A 19,409-nucleotide genomic window follows, 5' to 3' on the forward strand; every position below is an offset into this window, starting at 1 on the left:
AACAATTTGGAACACCCTATATATAATATACTTACATCTATATACATATATAAAACTCAAAGGTGACTGATATAGTGATCTATCAACGCACAGCCCAAACCGCTGGACGTATCGGGCTGAAATTTGGCATGCAGTTAGATGTCATAACGTAGGCGTCCCCTAAGAAAGGATTTTAGAAAGTTCATCCCCTAAAGGGGTAAAATAGGGGATAGAAGTTTGTATGAAACTTTTTATTCCTTGGATGTATTTGCATGAAATTTAGCACACACATAGAGGGTAACTTGGAGAAACATATAGCATAGGTTTTATCCCGGAAATCCCACGGGAACGGGAACTATGCGGGTTTTTCTTTGAGAACGCGGGCGAAGCCGCGGGCGGAAAGCTAGTGTAACATAAAAGAGAACACCCTATACAGCATTAAGGGCAAGTACATACCAGGCGGCGAGAGGTGCGTCAGACACAGCAGCAGGAGACGCGCGACGGGCTGCGCTCGAAGCATCGCTAGCGCCCCGCCCCCGCGCGCATTCCCCGCTCACACCCGCGCATACACCGCACGCTACACGCACCTGTAACAATTAAATTGCCTTATTACAAATGAATGTTTGGAAATTATGTATCTAGTACCTACTAACGTAATGACTATTGCTTCATTACTTTTCTTTAAACAAAAAAATGAATAAAATATAATCTCGTGCCAAATATACATAAAATGCTCATAATAATACACAATAAATTATAGAGGAGATTAAATAAAGCAAAGTAGATTACCAATACACATGTCGCTACATTAAAATTCATAATTAACATCGAAATGTCTGTATTTATTTCATTTTCCCCGGATCAACTCCGATCGCTCGTGATAAAATCCAAATCATAGATGAAATAAATACGACGCCGATTTTAATGCGAAAAATTATTTTTAAAGGCGTTAATTAAACCCTCGCGGAAAATGTTAATTTTCGCATGATATCGATCTTCGCCGTCAAAGGTTTTTTAATTATACATGCTTTAATTATTCGTGTAATGCATCAAGTTTGGCGACAAAGAGACACATTCATTACGCGAATATAAATAAACGATGAAGTCAAAACAGGGAAATTTTAATAAATACAAAGAAGATGGATATTGGATGTGTTTTTTGTTTCAAAAGAACGGTTAATGAACCAGAGGGCCTTGCCCAGATTAAAAATAAAGGGCTTATTGTTAAAGAGCACTGAAGGAATTTATTTGACAGATGCAATAAAAAAATCTACGTTATCTTTGTCTTCAACATTTCGAATTTACTTAACAATAACGTAGAGATAAACTACGATAACATGGCGCGCCCCTCCAAATTACTGTTTCAATGTGTGTAGTGAAATACAAATATTTAAATATTATATTATTATTATTTATAATAATATAATAATTAAATTATTAATTTTTATTATTATATTATATTATTATATCATTTATTATGAATTTCACAAATACTTTCAAACGTTTTGAATTTTGGAGGGGCGCGCCATGTTATCGTAGTTTATCTCTACATCTTAATATATATAAATCTCGTGTCACAATGTTTGTCCTCAATGGACTCCTAAACCACTTAACCGATTATAATAAAATTAGCACACCATGTGCAGTTCGATCCAACTTGAGAGATAGGATAGGTTTTATCCCGGAAATCCCTCGGGAACGGGAACTATGCGGGTTTTTCTTTGAAAATGCGGGCGAAGCCGCGGGCGGAAAGCTAGTGTGTTTATAAATACTTTTAATATCACCCGTAAGATATGGTTTCCTAAAAATATGTAACTTCATTTCATAGACTAAAAGTAGAGCCAATAACAACAGATTACATAAAGGTATTTATCAATAGTAGGTATTATGAGCAAACCACATATCCATTGTTTGAACATCTTATATTGACAGGCTAACAAGCTCTGAATATAGGACGAGGATAGAATTACCTGGAACGTCCTAATTTTCTATAGTACATCGTTCTTATTAATTCATGATAAATACAATGAAGATCTAATATTCTGGCCGATTCCGTGAAATCGGCCAACTAAATCTGAAATAGAATAATGATAACTAGCAAATATGTATTACAATAATAATCTATCTTCGTTCGTTTACGAATAATACGAATAAATTTCACAGGATTTAAGAAACATCATAAGCAATGTTATTCATCACAGTTCAATGTTACACTTGCAAAATGTTACATTATCAACCAACTAGCAATGCCCTGCGGTTTCACCCGCATAGATAGCGATATCGTTACAGTGAAAAGTCTACTATAGGTCGGACTATAGGTTTAATTTTTAATCACATGAAAATCACCTTTACCCCGTCCCGCACTACGGCCTTTTTCTTTTTTTTGTTTTAGTGGGGAAATCTTTCATAGATACCCACAGCCTCCGGGGGAGGGGCCGTGGGTTATGTCGGATTCCTACCGACCAAAACCCCACTGTGTTCCGTCAAGACGCATATTGGTAGAATTCCTCCGTGAGTCGTGACCCCCGCACTATGGCCTGCTCGAACAGTATACGTACTATTTTCTGTAGATTGACACTTTCAAATTCGTTATATCTTTTGAATGGAATATCCAATTCTTTTCATTTAAAAAGTATTTTGCTCGTATTGAAACAGTCTGTAATAATACATCATTTAATGGGATAAGGATTAATATATGTGTATGGATAACATGGTTTGATTACTGTCGGCACTTCTATTTACTTTGAAAACGTAAAAAAGTTGTTGTAGTAACATAACTACTGAAGATGGACATATGGTATCGCGGACTTTCTTGTAGATATTGATCCATTCTATAATACTGTAGAACATTTTTTTGTTCTATCTTCAATAGATTCCGCAGCGCACGCGATGACAGAAGTTTTATTGAGGATTTTTTTACACCTTGGGTTACATTATTGCATTTTTGGTAAGGATCTCTAATTTTTTTGAAAATGCAATATAGCCTATGTTGCTCAGTAAAGATGCAGCTTTCTAATGGTGAAAGAATTTTTGAAATCGGTCCAGTAGTTTTTGCGTGAAAACCATACATACATACATACTTACATACATACTTACAAACTTTTCCTCTTTATAATATTAGTATAGACTAGTATAGATATAGTTAGGCAATTAAAATCAAGTTTGGTTAAATATTTCGCATAGACTTTCGTTTCGATGATTACATTGAAGGGATTTACATAGTCCAACTCACGAGCTTTATAAATGTGAGAACGTGTTAGTTTACACACATATAGACAGGGAATAAAATAACAAATGATTCTATTATACCTATTCCCTAAATTTTCTGTTCGAAAAAGTCCCAATATAATAAAAGTACATTACAAAACAAGTCTTTATCAACAACTTGGGAGATGAAGGATTATCAAACACAAATCTGCAAAGTAGTGACACAGCCCCCATTGCTCTGTTTACGGACAAAAGATTAAAAACTTTATTCGTACAGAGAATCGCTTAATCAAAATGTCGGCAGACAAAAGCTGTGGGAAGCCGAAATATTTTAATAGGCACAACGGACCGACTCATTCATCATATACGACTTGCGTTTTAAATTGGGATGCTTTAAATGTTTTTTTCATTTATTTTAATGAATTATTTCTAAAAACATATGATTTAGAATACAAATGGTTAAGTTTTATCAAAGTGCCTTTATCAAATGGCAAAGAAAACCCTAAGGTGCAATCTATTGTGTTTCTTAATTTTTTAATTGTAATTGATAAAATGTTTTAATAATTAAATGATATTACATCAAATAACTTACATCATAAATAAAATATTAATATATAAAGTAATAATACAGCAGATAACAAAAAAAAATCCATCTCCTTTTCGATTAAGAATTGTACGATTTCGATTCATTGGATATTATTGAAACCTTACGAGTTAAAGTATTCGTGGAAAGCAATAATTATTATCGAATGTATAACAGATTTTAATACAGAGCGATGACAGTGATTCGTCTTCATTATACAGGCTCGTAAGACGTGCCCATTACACCCACTGCTTTGTTGAGCCTAGCGAGAAATGGGGCACACGACACGGCTGAAATTGGGAAAGAAATCCCTTTTCATCTTTCATTTACCTTCCTAATTGAAGTCCAGAGTAGCCGAGTGGGGCAGGGAGGTATTACGGTCATCTGTACGCTCAATAGATTAGTGTAATCATACGAATTTTGCGCTTATCCAAAGGAGTCGCACAAGGTTCCGTACTTGGACCGAAGGTGTAAATATTTAATTATTGTATGTAATTTTGTTTTTAGTTATTTACATTATTAATTTTAAAGAAACTATTATGCATAAACAAGCTTAAGAATTTTTTTATGAAATGGGTATGGGAATGTAAATTGTCTATTAACTACATATATGAGTATAATATTATAACGTATGACATTGTACAAATGTAGACTATAGATTGTTAATGTGGAAGTTAATGATGCATAATTCAAGTATTAATTAAAATATTATTACTAGTACATTTTCCTGTAGTTATTTTTTAATAAATAAATAATTATATTTTGCAAAACTATAAAACTATTTTATTCCCGCACAATCTCAAATATCTTCACCTACTTCAAACAAGGACAATTGACCAAGAAGTCTATTTCTCGTCAATTTCTTTTCAACATTTATATCCGCTATTTTCCTCAATTCACTCATAACTTTGTTGGGAACAAATTCATCATTGTATAGAGGCAACTGTTAATAGGGTCGGAGTCAGTTGACTTTTAATGGAAATTTATAAGGTTAAAGAATATACACATTATCTTTTGAAAGTTGCCTCTGGTAATGGACGTCGAACCGCCAGCCTGCCCTTAAACTTTTCGTGTGATCCTACAGCGCGAGTTTCTCGTTTCAAAAACTCATTACTGCTTAATATAAACTTTGGAAAGGCTTCGTTTTGCTCGCTTGTAATTTTGCGTGACATTCTACCTCTGAAGGAGTTATAAATAACTACGAAATCAAAATTTGAAGAGTGGCGTGTACTAGAAATGTAAACAAGAGTCAGAATTTAATCTACACAGTTACTCATAACACTAAATCAACTATGCTGTACATATGTAAAAACAAATCAGATATTCTTATATCTTGATCAAACAAAAACGTGGAATGTAGAACAGAGTATAATATTACTAATGCAAAATATACTAGCCATGATATTTCATGGTAATACTTATAGAATTCGTCTGCAAGGGGGCTTATCTCATGAGACAGTCACATAAATAACGAAGATTGTACATTACAATAGTTTCTAAAAGCGCGTAAAGTCACATAGAGGAGAGCCACTTCACAAATTACTGAAAACATAAGAGAATAAAAAAAGAAATAACTTATCCATATTTTACACATTCTGTGATTTATAATCCCAAAGATTTCGAGTTAATTCTGTAAATGTGCGAACCGCGATACATCGAGATGTTCTTGTTTGTCTTTTATCTGTTATTGACGACAAAAACTATAACCCAAGTGCCATAGAAATCCATAAGTGATGAATTATTGTGCTCTGGAAATGAACGTTGAACATTTTCCTTAAGGGTCGGCGAATGTGGAAAACATAATACACTTATTTCTGCTCGTATTGGTGGAGATAAAGTTGCATTTTGTCACTGAAGAGAAACGTTTGTTTTCGTCATCTTTTATCTTTTTTGCGGATATGACAATAAGTTTACTATCCTGATTTAGTGTGATATTTTTACTCGTTCAAATATAAACTAAACATTGTATATTCTAATTTGCTATTAAAATACACAAGAGCCCACAAGTTTTGTCTTAATTTCGAAAGTTGGTAACTAAATACAGACCTAATTCTGTTTAACTTAGTAAATAACATTTTTGAAAGTGGGTGCCGCTCGAGGCGCCTAGTAAAACAAAATAGACATGTTGTTATTTCTGTACAGACACAACAATGGACACTCTTCTTGAGCAACTCGGGACCTCGTTTGCATTTCACTCATAAATATAATCCAATTTACACGAAATTCCCGAAATACTAACAAACGTCGCAAAGGCCTCAAATGTTTTGTACATTTTCTTTTGTTTCTGTTATTTTGCCGCAATGTGAGTGATTCTTTGCCTGCGAAATGGGTCAAGGGTACAAACTTACAAGAGTTTGCAAAAAGATCGAAAAATCACAGCGCCATTCAGCACTCGGGATGTGAAAAATGTAGCACGAAACAACTGTAAAGTCCAAAACAATTTGTGAAAATTGACTACCGACTGCATGTTAAAATAGCTTGTTCCAGCGCGCTGTTACTGCAATGCTTAACGAACAATGTACAATTGTGCAAGGTTAAGCCTCACTAACTACTTTGTTATTTTTTCCTTTCTTCTGTTAAATAGCAGGATAATAATATGATTAAGTAAGCCCGCCGTAAACAACGCCTCTTATTTACGGTTGGTTTATTTTCTTTGGTTCTAGTACAGTTAATATATTACGCCAGGTAATGAAATGAATTTGTAACAAGCAAGAATCATTTGTGAATCTTTTGTGATACTTAACCATTAAAAAGATAAATTGTTATTCAATTTCGGGATTGGAACAGAAAAATAAGGAATTTTTAGGAGAAAAATCATATGTTAGATACGTAATTTAAAAATAATTGATTCGAAAAGTAATAGAAGAAGTAAACTGAACCATAAATTCATAAATCGCAAATTGAGCTAAATTAAGAATCCCCTTCAGTTCAAAGTCGGTTGAATACTTCACAGTGAAATTAGCAACATAACACATTTACATCTGTACTTCAATTTGTCACATAAATTTGCGAAGGTATTCGCCCAACGGAACTTTCTTGCCGACGTAAAACTCCCGAACTTACGTCACAAGATAAATTATGCTCTTGGTTTTAGCGCGAGATTGAAACACGAAGAATGTGGAGCTGTTATGTGTTTATTGCTACAGTACTAATGTTAAATTCGCAGACATTATGGGCCATTCGGACAAATTACTACTTGCGCTTGGCGCATAGACTGCGGGGTGTTTTTTGCTACAATATTATAGTTCATTCAAAACAAGATTACAGGATACTAGAAGTGTAGTGAATGTACTATTAGCACAGCTATAGTCAAGGTTTTAAGCTCGTTAATACTTTCGAATCGAACTTTATAAACAATAGAACGAATTGGTGTATTTGTACACAAATGAAGTTTGTGATATGATTCGTCCCACCGAGCAAAAACAGTAGTGATTTATTGGAGACCCTATAAATCCGTGAAGACAATGTAAATCGAGCAATCTAAGCTTCCCACTTCATCTACGTCGTCATACTCGTGTGCTACTACTTCATGGAAAGAAATCTTCTGTTTTAAGAATTGACAAGTTTACGTACCAAGAAAGTTCAATTAAAGAAGAAGAAAAGAAAAACGTAGGTACCCCAAAAAATATCCCAAGCCCTAAAACTTGAACCATTAATGGTTAATGATCATAATAAAGACGTTGAAGATGTAACTTCTACTAGCAGATATGTTAATACGTTTATCCAAGGTTTATCCAGAGTTTACGGGACCTACTTGTAAAGGCTATACAATCTTAACAGCATTACCGGATCAGCTACATTTATGACCAATTTATGGGTCTCGGATCACTATTGTTCATCTTGTACTTAATTAACTACCCTCGTAACTCGAAGAGTCCATGTCTTCATTTTATGAACCCTTCGTTAGGGCGATAAAAAAGGTCTATTGAGCAGATGGGTTATAGGTTGTTGGTTAAGATTGTGAAGGATTGCTTCAATATAAATGCCATGGGTTTCGAAATACTGCAATCTTGTACAATCTTGGTGATGAACATGGGAATTTGGGAAATCAGCTGCATAGCAAGGCGACAGGGCATACAAATCAAACTGCTCATCAATTTTGATCCACTGCAAAAGAGCAGATAATACAATAATACAATACAAAAAAGATTTAATACAAAATTTTGATCCACTGCAAAAGAGCAGATACAATTATAGGATTTAATAAGAACTTTATAGTCCAATGAGCAGTTTTGTATATAACAAAATGAAACCCTATTTGTAAGGCCGTAACTAACTAATTAGTAATTTTAGCAGCTACGCTGTTTTCTAAAAGTTACTTCGGAACGCCAATACTGAACAACTTTCCAATTTAAGGGTAACGTACCAATTCCTGACAGTATTGACTGGAAAATAAATTGTTTACTTTATATCGGGTCGCTCTGTAATTGGCCCGTAACAGAATTTATCGAAAGATCCGAGTCACGGGCAGTTGATCCCAACAGCAATAATACTGTCGTAACCTGGTATGTAGGAGTGTGTAAAATATAACTTTATAGATATCGGTACGGACGGCAACGGTAGGAACGTAACGGTTATCGAAACGGTTATTTGCCGTGCTAAGCAGGCTATTTATGTAACTCCTTATTTCTCTAAAGCATCACTATTATTTTGAATTAGACTTTTAGACACATTAGATGTTTCTAAATCTTTTACACGTGCATTTAATAAAATATGAATTTGCACTTGGTCTGCACTTGTTGAATATTAATTTTCCAATAATAAACAGTGATGAGAAAATATCCAAAGAAAACAGAAAGAAAACTTACGAAGTACATTGTAAAGGAACAAGGGTTTTTATGATACCTAAAGACCTATTCAAACGTAAAGAAGACCCTTGAAGCTAAATTAGTATCGAGGCAAAGCCTGTTTTTATTAAATAGTAAAACTTTCATACAATTTTGAAACTTATTTATCAGGTACTGGGGAATATAACTAAAGCGTTCATTATAAGTTTCAGCCTCCCTCTAGCGTCATTAGATTTACGAATTTGTAAACCCTTAACCCAGTTTTTCAACATTCGCTAATATTATACGAGGTAGTGAGTTTATAAATATATTCGGGAATATCTTGGGAACCACTTAAGTATTCAAAATATTTATCGTATAGATTTTTTTTATCATAATTGCAATTGGAATATAAATAATGATTTCTAATTGCCCTAAAAATTTTCCTATTATGACGTATGCTCTGATGTTATGTGGCGTGAACTACGTTATGTAGTTCTTAATTTGGCACTAGATGGCGTTGATTTAAATAAGCACAAATACTTCTTATCTCGCAAAGCTCCAGTTCCGTCCATTCATTTACACTAGCGTTTTCCAAATACGCCAACTATCTGGAAATTAAAGAACTGATCTCGGCTTTTGTTCTGAAAGTGGACAATAAAGAACGCTTTGTGCTCACAACGAATAAGTGGTTTTAAAAACGTAAAAGCGTAACATAACTTGACGGTAACTGAGTTTGAGTCCGCTTTGAGTCCTCACAATGGCTCGCTTTTTAGTTGAGCACCAACAATAGTAAGATTCACCGAACATTTAATGTGATATTTCAACAAATGGATCAGCTGTGCTGGAAATTTCATGTAATGTAAACAAATTTACGTGTATTTATAGCAACGTGTACTTGGAGGATTAAATATTCTTCGTGCCATGTTCGTGCCATTTTAATTGCAAAATTCCCTTACTCAAAATCAGAGGCGGCTCGTCCTAAGGAGCGCTGGTGCAGTGAACTCCCATAAATAATTATAATAAAATCATACTCCTTAATTTAATTATTAACATTAATTATTACTATTTAAAATCAATCGTAATCTTTAAAACTACTGTTAATACCAATGAATATATCCATCATTCCATCATCCCATACACCTGTATAATACCTACTGTATTATGTAACGCGCGAAGCGGAGCGCTCACGATTGCGCTCCAATGAAAAAAGATTTAGTACATTTCCTAATGCGAAATCCAATAGGAGTGAAAGAGAGGGTTTTGCCAGAGCCCTGCGCGTGAAACAAAAGATTTTCTATGGAAAAGTAGCAAAATTCGGAGCGCCGCACCCGCAAACGTTGCCGGTTCGTTTTTACCGCCCGGCAGGGTCCAGCGATTGCGCGCGCGGCGCGACGTTGCCAGTTTCCACTTCTATAATATAAACAAACACTCGAGTCAACTTCAATGCAGGCGCGCGATTCATGCAATTTTCTAATTAAAATTATAAAATACGTGTTGAAATAGCCTGTAGTTATCAGTATTACTTGTGAGTGTTAAAATGAACAATAATTATAATGTGGCGTTCATTAAAAAGTGTGTTAAAACGTTACAAATTCGGCTTGAATGTAAAGCTAATAAGGGACCGCCACGGCCTGAACTTGATCTTACGCAAAAATGTACGACAAAAACGAAAACATATACGCGTGTGTTTAAATCTGAACAATATGTGAAAACACCGTGGTTGTGTGGTTGTGATGAAAGCAACAAACTATTTTGTTTTCCGTGTCTTTTATTTAAAGCGGGCGCGGCCGGCGGAGGTGAGAGTGCTTGGACTGAAACGGGCGTTGACGACTTAGCTCATCTTTCAATCAAGATGAAAAAACATTCACAATCTCGGTACCATTTATTGAATGAACTGCAATTGGCGTCTGTCGGACGACAAGACATTCGTAAAGCACTAGATTCCGCGTAGGTACCGAAAGTCAATACGCGAGTTCAATGACCGTGTCGATGAAAACAGACATATTTTACGAAGGTTAATAGATTGTGTCGTATTTTGTGGTGCATTTCAAATTGCTTTATGGGGGCATGATGAGTCTTCAGAATCCCTGAATCCCGGAATCTATATATATATATATATTTTTAATAAATTGTACTGATTTACACCATGTATTTTCAGTGTTTTATTTCAAGTGAACACCCATAAAATTTTGTCACGAGCCGCCTCTGCTCAAAATGGTCTTATATGAATTGACTAGGTATATATTGTTTACCACTACTGTACTATAAACGCATAATATGTAGAAATTTATTTGGAAAATAAAGATTTATACATTTCAGCATTTAAATGTCTAATACTTTTTAAAGAGCACTAAAGTCCTTAATAGAAAATGTACATACTAAAATCACACACGATGCAAACTTATTCGTTTTAAATCCATTTATCCAGAACTTAAAGGTAAAATGTTCCACATTTCCGGAGTAATTCTAGTGCTGGAGATAAAAGTAAAAAGCAGGAGCGAGGCTCATCAATCAATCGCGGGTTCGAGTCCCGATTGATGGCTCGGAACGGATCGACGCTTGTAGCTCTCCGTATATGTTACTTATTGTTTTGATACCTGGAGACGAATTCTTTTATAAAACCTGTGTGATTTCGGTTGATAAATAAGTTATAATTGCATTAATAGATAATTAAATATGTTGTGTCTAGCTCTATCTGATAAAATAAGACATAATGAATGAAATTATTATTAATTAAATAAATAAATAAATAAATTATAGTAAAAACTAGGCTATAAGGAAAACTGTGCAAGTGGCGAAACATTATACAACATTATGAATTTTATTGAAATTCGTTGTGTTTTAAATTATTAACTCTTAATATTTCATCAATCAAAACATAAAAATGACTCATTCACAAAAAGCCGCACCTAAAACTTAATATTATTATTTATTAGTATAGTAATATTTGAAACTAGCTGTGCTCCGCGGTTTCACCCGCGTGGCTCCGCTCCTTATGGTCTAAGCGTGATGTTATATAACCTATATCCTTCTTCGATAAATGGGCTATCTAACACCGAAAGAATTTTTCAAATCGGACCAGTAGTTCCTGAGATTAGCGCGTTCAAACAAACAAACAAACTCTTTATTAGTATAGATTCTTCTTCTTTTGTGTCTAAGCCCACAATACTACTTCTATCTATCTACAGGAACATAGGTGCAAAAAGCAATGCATCACGACACGTCGCAAGTATATTGATATTCTGCAGCGCTTCCAAGTGGCGGCGGATGATGGATGGATCTACTTTGCGGAAGGTTTTAAAACTTCATTTACTGGCCTTATAGGTGATAAGTTCTTTGTGCTTCTAATTATGGGTGTTTTTATAGAGGGGACAGTATTATATGAGTTTTAAGAATTAACATGACACCTTGTTTATTTTAAATGATGTACATATAAATATGATTTATTGATTTAATTTTGTGATTTTCTAGTCAGTTATAAGTGCTCTATCATAAGCTTTTTCCTCCTTTCTTACATCGATGCAAAAAAAACGGTTTTATAGTTTCTATAAAATCAGATAAATCCAAAGATCACTTATAAACAATCGTTAGACAAAAACAGGGAAGATAACAAAACAAAACCACAATAATATAAAGTAAACTTAAAATAAATACAACTAGAAACAGAAATCTATAAAAATCTCCTAAACATAAATAAAAAGAACCAAAACGGTGTAGTCGCATCATTACACTTGTGACGTATGTAACCCATCATGTACTTTTGATCTCCCGCGGAATGGGGGCACAAAAAACCCGAAATATTTCCGTCACATCAACTGCGAGATCTGTAAATCACTGACTTGTACACTTTTATTTATAGAACATTTATCAACGATTATAATAGGAATGGTTACATGAGTCTACTTTCTTCGATTTGTTCACATACCTACGTTATGCGAATGAACTACGAACATTACATTTATAAAATTTAAATATAACCTTTGTTACTCAGTAGAGGAGCAGTTTACAGATAGGAAAATATTTTTAAAACAGTCGTATAGTTTTTGAGTAATTGTTACAAACGAGCAAAAAAAATTATATTCAAGTCATGCTTTCTTCTCGTATCTTTTTCTGATATTATTATTGTATATTTTTGGTATCAAAATTAATATATTTCATTCGATATCATACAAGCTACTAATCTATATATACTTTGTATCATGTTTTATTACTCAAATGATCCATTTAACTGGAGTTGTAGTTTGTTGTGTTTGGTTATAGTCCAAGCGTGTTAAATTTAATTATACCGTTAAATTCGTATTGTTTCAAACTTCTAATGTGTTCATATTTCGTATTTTGTAAATAATGGAGTTATAATTCAACATGTAATTAAATATTAAAAGATAATTACATACAATCAGATGCGGTACAATGCTACCTAAATGTTAATTATAATAATTATGTAAACAATAGAAAAACTTTTGCTGATTTTGGCTAGATAGTTTAAAAATACAATATATCTATACTAATATTATAAAGAGGAAAGGTTTGTATGTATGTATGTATGGTTTTCACGCATAAACTACTGGAGCGATTTTGATGAAATTTCGCACAGATAATCTTTAGACCCTGAGAAAGAACATAGGCTACCTTTTATTGCGAAATATGTACCACGGGCGAAGCCGGGGCGGACCGCTAGTGTATTATAAAAGCGTACAACACTTTCTAAGTATTAAAGTTTTAAAACTTTTAATTGAATGTATGGTTTGGATCGATATTTACTTTGCTTGTTAAAACTTAAGTTTTATAAATTATAATCGTAAGTTATTAAAAACAGCAACATTTTTTAATTGATATTTTAATTTACATGCATCCAATATTATTTCCAGACATATAGAAGTATATTATTTTGTAATCAATAATATCGAATGTGCTAATCATCACGAATTATAAGATTAAACATACGTTCTTCGACATTAAAGGAATGCTTATTTATGCAATTATTTTTTTAGGTAAGTTATGTTAGTAATATTATGTGTCATTAATTAATAAAATTCAATGTTTTCTTTTTGTAATGCACAAAAACTCTACATTCATTAGCAGCATGTTCCACGGAATTCCATGAAAAAATTGACTGAAGAACATTTAATTCGACGGCGCGGTACGTGACTCGACGAACTAATGACCTAAGATTAGTACAATAATTTAGCAAAAAATTCCGCCCCTCTCAAATGATAAACATTAGCCCTAAATGCTGGCATTAGCTACGTGTAAAGGTATCAGATGGTAATTTGGGGTCTCTTGAGTATTTGCCTTGCTGTTTAGTGCTTGCGACTGATTTTAATGGTGTTTTTGTGTATTTTTAACTAGCTGCGCATCGCGGTTTCACCCGCGTGGCTCGGCTCCTGTTGCTAAGCGTAATGATATATAGCCTATAGCCTTCCTCGATAAATGGGCTATCTAACACAGAAATAATTTTTCAAATCGGACCAGTAGTTCCTGAGATTAGCGCGTTCAAACAAACAAACTAACTCTTCAGCTTTATAATGTTAGTATAGTATAGATTAGCTGAGTGAAAGTCAGTGCTGTGCCATCTTACATGATTGTAGCTTCGTGACATAGAGCCTGCTTGTTTTTTTTTTTAATATTTTGAGGCTATGGAATGTATTTTAACAAAAAATTTTACTTACTTCAAAGAATATATAATACTAGCTTTCCGCCCGCGGCTTCGCCCGCGTTTTCAAAGAAAAACCCGTTCCCGTAGGATTTCCGGGATAAAACCTATCCTTTGTCCTTTCTCGGGTATCAAAATATCTCTATACCAAAGGACATGTCCAAAAATGTATGAACCAAAAACCCAGAATCGACAGGAATGAAACGTATACCAATGGATTCGCATTGAAGTATAATATAATATTACCAAGGGGGCAACTCCGAAATCGTTATAGTATAGGAGCTAGGAGCAAAATAAAATAACTAAGAAATTCCTTAAAAAACATAATATACATAAGTTTCCGTTATGTTGTGGCTTAATATGACGATGTTATAATGTTTTATCACTTGGGTTACACATAATAAATATCATATTTTACAAGAAACGAAACAAAAACGTTAAAGCACAACATAACAAAAACTCTCAATTTTGTAGTTTTGTTCTTTTATTTTATAGATACTACGATTGTAATAGTATTATATTATGTAATTCTATGGCTAAAGATTGAAAAAAAAATCTGTATAGTATAGGAGCTAAGAGCCAAAAAACAAAGTGAAAAATCGTTTGAAAATAATAAAAACTCGTTATGTTGTGTGTTAGAATATCGTTGTTATTCATTTATTTTTATAATTAGGTCTAATTTTATTAAGTTGTATTAATGATATTATAATCTACCTATCTATAATAGCAACTACATTCGAATCTACAACAATGTGTTACACATGAATGTACCAGCAAAAGCAATTAATCAATTAAAATTAAAATTATAATAACAACGATAATCTCATCCACATCATAATAATTTTCAAACGATTTTTTATTCAGTTCTATTGTCTTTTAACTCCTATACTATACCTATTATTATTTTTTATTTCCAATCCTTAGCCACAGAATTAGGCACCAATAATACACACAGTACTATAGCAATTGTAGTATCTTGAACCAAAATAAAAACTACTACTTAATAACGGAATCTTTAGTCAGTTATGTTGTGATTGAACATGATGTTATTATGTTGCTGTTGCTTTTAAAATGTGTTGATGATAATTATCATGTATAACACAAGTGATACAACATTATTATAACGTCATATTAAGCTACAACATGACGTAAACTTATTTTTTGATTTTTTAAACGAATTTCTTACTTATTTTATTTTGCTCCTAGCTCCTATACTATAACGATTTCAGGATTACTGCTTTTGCTACATTATATTATATTTAATTACCAATCCATTGGTACACATTTCATTCCTGTCGATTCTGGGTCATTTTTTGGACATCTCCTTTCATGCAAATTGGTTCAGTAGTTAAGGCGTGATTGAGTAACAGACAGACAGACAGAGTTACTTTCGCATTTATAATATTAGTAAGGATTTTTGCCGTCATTAAAACATCATCGGTTTATAATGGTTAATACATGATTTTTTAAATAATTAAATCCCTCTGTATTCAAGCCATCTCATCACTAGTACAATAACCAGGTTCCACCCGCTAGTGAGACTAACCACTTAACCGCACTCGCCGGAAATGATGTGTTTACGTCCAGAAATAGCTTGTTGTCTCGCAAGTGTTAAATATTTACGATACATAAATCTCGATGAACGTAAATCAGGGTTTATGAACACAGTTGACTATTCTCTTAGTTTGGACAACTATTCAAACACGAAGCTATAAAAAATTTACAACACCCTTCTTATGACACTGTTGAATTATCAATTTTTGACAGACAGGTGGTATATCATTTTGGAGATTTTCATTTTTCATGTTAATGATTTTGAGTTTATATTTCTAGTGATATGTTATTGTTTCTTTGTTTTTTATCTATATCTCGAGATTATCTCACTTCGATAGCCGAATTCTGCATTTGTATAAGTACTACTTGTGTATTACGGGACTATTTTAGATATTTATTATCAGTCGCAGGCAAGATGACCCTATCCCTAAAAGTACTTGTTACTGTGATATGATTCATACATTGTTCTAGCTTTGTTTTGCCAAGTCGCGTTATATTAGTGGCAATTAACTACACTACCACTCGCGTTTATTTATAAAGCAATTACGGGCCACAGATTTGCATCCAACTGACGAGCGATTTAGTTCCGTATTATCTCTACGTATCAGCTCAGCTTGGCGACAACTTCCGTAATTCGAAATACATCGCCGGCTTTGTATTGCCATTAATGTAGGTTAGGGTAAGAGTCGGTTGTACAGCAGCAATGTAGGGAGGTTTCGAGCAAAATACCGCGCGTTTCGTTTGGCTTAAGAATATGTCAGGCTTAAAGGTGGATCACATACATTGCGCATACCGCCGGAACGGTTTATTTTACTTAGCTTGACATTTGGATTAAATGCAGGTGATGGGATTGTACGCTGGTGTAGTTTATTTTGTGGTGCATGTTATGTTAATTTACTATAGTGTTCTTGGAGAATTTTGTTTACATTTGGAAATAAGCTTTGTTGATTGCAATTAAAGGGAATAAATTAATTTTTTGTAGTAAAATTATTAGTTCTGGTTTTGTATTCCATGAAAGATTGAATTATTTGTGGTAGAGCATTGTGGACACATATGTGTATTTAAATTATTAATCTACTTTTTAACCGTTGCTTGTAGAACATAAAATAATTTATTTTAACAGTAGCTAAAGATACAATAAAGAAATTAAAAAATCATACAGAAAAAAATAACGTGCTAGCATTATAAAAGTATTTATTATTACAAAAGCATTGCAGAAACTTAAAATTATATTAACGTTCAAACGAACGCATAAACCACAGTAAATATGTGTATTGAAAACTTGAAAAAAGTCGCTATAAAAATAAACCATGGAAATTATTTTAAGTATAATACCGCTGAGAGGAAAGAAGCGAACGACAAAAGCTTTTCAAATGTATTTTTTTACTTTTGTGCGATGTTGTATGAGGGTTAGTTTTTATTTGTATGTTCAGTTTTAACTGCTTTCTCCAGTGAATCACTAACAAGGCGGAGACAATGTATTATTGTGAATAAATTATAACAGTGCACTTCGAATGAAATAAGATTTTTTTATTTTATTGTTCTGAATAATCGTGGGTGAAATAAAAAGGTTTAAATAACATCGACTAAGTTTGAAAGCTTATATTTTGATGATTTAATATAATTTTAACTTAAATATTAGATACGTAGAAATGCACAAATATAGATAGTAAAAAAATATTCCAAATAAGTATTTTTATCACTTAATTGCGATAATTGTTTTCAAATATTTACAAAATTATGTTAACGAGTGTTAATTTCGAAACAATATTTGCGAATCGAAAAAGTAAATAAATAGTTCCTCTACTAAATGAGTTAAAACCTAAATTTAGTAAATAAACGGCTCAATGGTCCGAACTAAATGCAAATTAATGGCGGAATGTGGCTCTGTATTATATTTAATGTCAAATTAAACGTGAAACTGTACTGTTTCAATATTTATTGTAAAAGTTACCTCATTTTGGACTATTGCTGATTTGTAGTGAACTTGTATGTAGGGACCAATATATCTGCATGATATACGCTTCTTTTTATATTTTACCGATTTAGTAAAAATATCAACCGTTAACTTTTGTAATCATTCCCTTTTCTGAGAGCAATATAAAAGACACAAAAATTACTGTAACAATGACATAGAAATACTGTAACAATCATCTGAAGATTAAAATATCAAATAAAAAGACGTGTGGCACTCGGGGACTGCCGAGCCCGTCGGAGTGGGGAGCGTGAGGTTTTTTCGTTACGGAATTTCTCGATTCGGTCCCCGCGCTCAAGGCCCGCCATAGAAACTATGCAATAGCTTAAAAATAACTAAAATCCTTTCAGCCAGAGCTACAATAATTAATGATTTTCTTATATAAATATAGACTTACTATAAATAGTCACGACTTTATAAATATAGACTTAAAATAACCCACTTAACATTTAACTTCAAATCACACCAATTATACACAAACCCACTGAAGTTTCTAAGAAAACTCTGTACAGTTTTGCGAAGGGATCTATTTAAAAGTGCACTTAAGTTTAACTCACCTGACGTGCGGACAGACAGAAATACAACAGGATATTATATTTAAAGCGAGTATCCTCACTTCAAAGGCGCGAACATTGCGAAGCATTTGTGCGGGAATGCGTGTATTTTAACTTTCAAATATTGGGGTTAATGTATTGTTGTCTGTATTAATAAACATTTTTTTAGATTTTCTTATATTATTTAGGTATATACTTGTTGCTGTATGTGGAATAATAATGATAATAATAAGTATATTTCTACTTAACTCTACATTCTCGTCACTATCGACTGATATTGACGAAAATGTAGAGTTTAGTAGAAATATATTGAATGAGAAAAAATTTTTTAAAAATACTGGCTTTTATGCCACATCGTCCTGATTGGCTATTTAACCAATTATTTTTTTTTTTACTAACAGTATCTAAACTTCAGTAAATGTTAAACTAGAAACAAATTTTCTCACTTTCGTTAATTGGGTGCGAACAGTGGCATCTATATCACACTTCTCAATCCAAAACTGATTTCTTGTTAAATTAAATTGAAACCCAGATATCTAATATCTTATACTACTAATATTATAAATGCGAAAGTTTGTGAGGATGTGTGTGTGTTTGTTACTCTTTCACGCAAATACTACTGAACCGATTACAATGAAATTTAGCACACATATAGGTAACTTGGACTAACATGGGATAGGTTTTATCCCCGAAATCCCACGGGAACGGGAACTATGCGGGTTTTCCTTTGAAGACGCGGGCGAAGCCGCGAGCGGAAATCTAGTCATACATATATCACTAACCTTGACCCCATTTTCCTACCTTTCTCATAAAGACAACCACCATATGTGCGCATATTGAAGGATCATATTATCTGTCACTTGCCAAATGTCAAGCCACAGATTATTAAATATTCTTAACAGTCCTTCAAATATCACAGAGATCGCAACGTCGCTAATATAATGTTATATAGGTACTCTGTTCCTTTGTGAAACGCTGAATACAATTACATATCAAAAACCACCGTTTTGTACAGTTCCTGAGTTTTATATTGGCACAGATTAAATAAAACGCTCCTGATCTCTTTTCTTTTTCATTTCATAAAGCCTTTAGAACCATAAAATGTATTCTTATTTATTTAAAGAGACAAAAAGAG

At 33.2% G+C, this 19,409-nt stretch overlaps 1 protein-coding gene across 3 annotated transcripts in view; it reads right to left on the minus strand.

Moving 5' to 3' along the window:
• Positions 1-19,409, minus strand: part of LOC149907366 (zwei Ig domain protein zig-8-like) — a 314,072-nt gene that overhangs the window by 278,349 nt on the left and 16,314 nt on the right. For all 3 annotated transcript variants that reach the window (XM_090102383.1, XM_090102382.1, XM_090102380.1), the window contains exon 2: positions 436-566. In XM_090102383.1, the coding sequence (XP_089958509.1) occupies positions 436-499 (64 nt within the window). In that variant the 5' untranslated portion in view covers positions 500-566. The remainder of the gene's footprint in view (positions 1-435; positions 567-19,409) is intronic.

The sequence above is a fragment of the Colias eurytheme genome, chromosome 6 (genome assembly GCF_061535395.1).
Source record: "Colias eurytheme isolate Ceu_HAF_F1 chromosome 6, ilColEury1 Martin Lab GWU primary, whole genome shotgun sequence".
NCBI classification, from domain to species: Eukaryota; Metazoa; Arthropoda; class Insecta; order Lepidoptera; family Pieridae; genus Colias; species Colias eurytheme.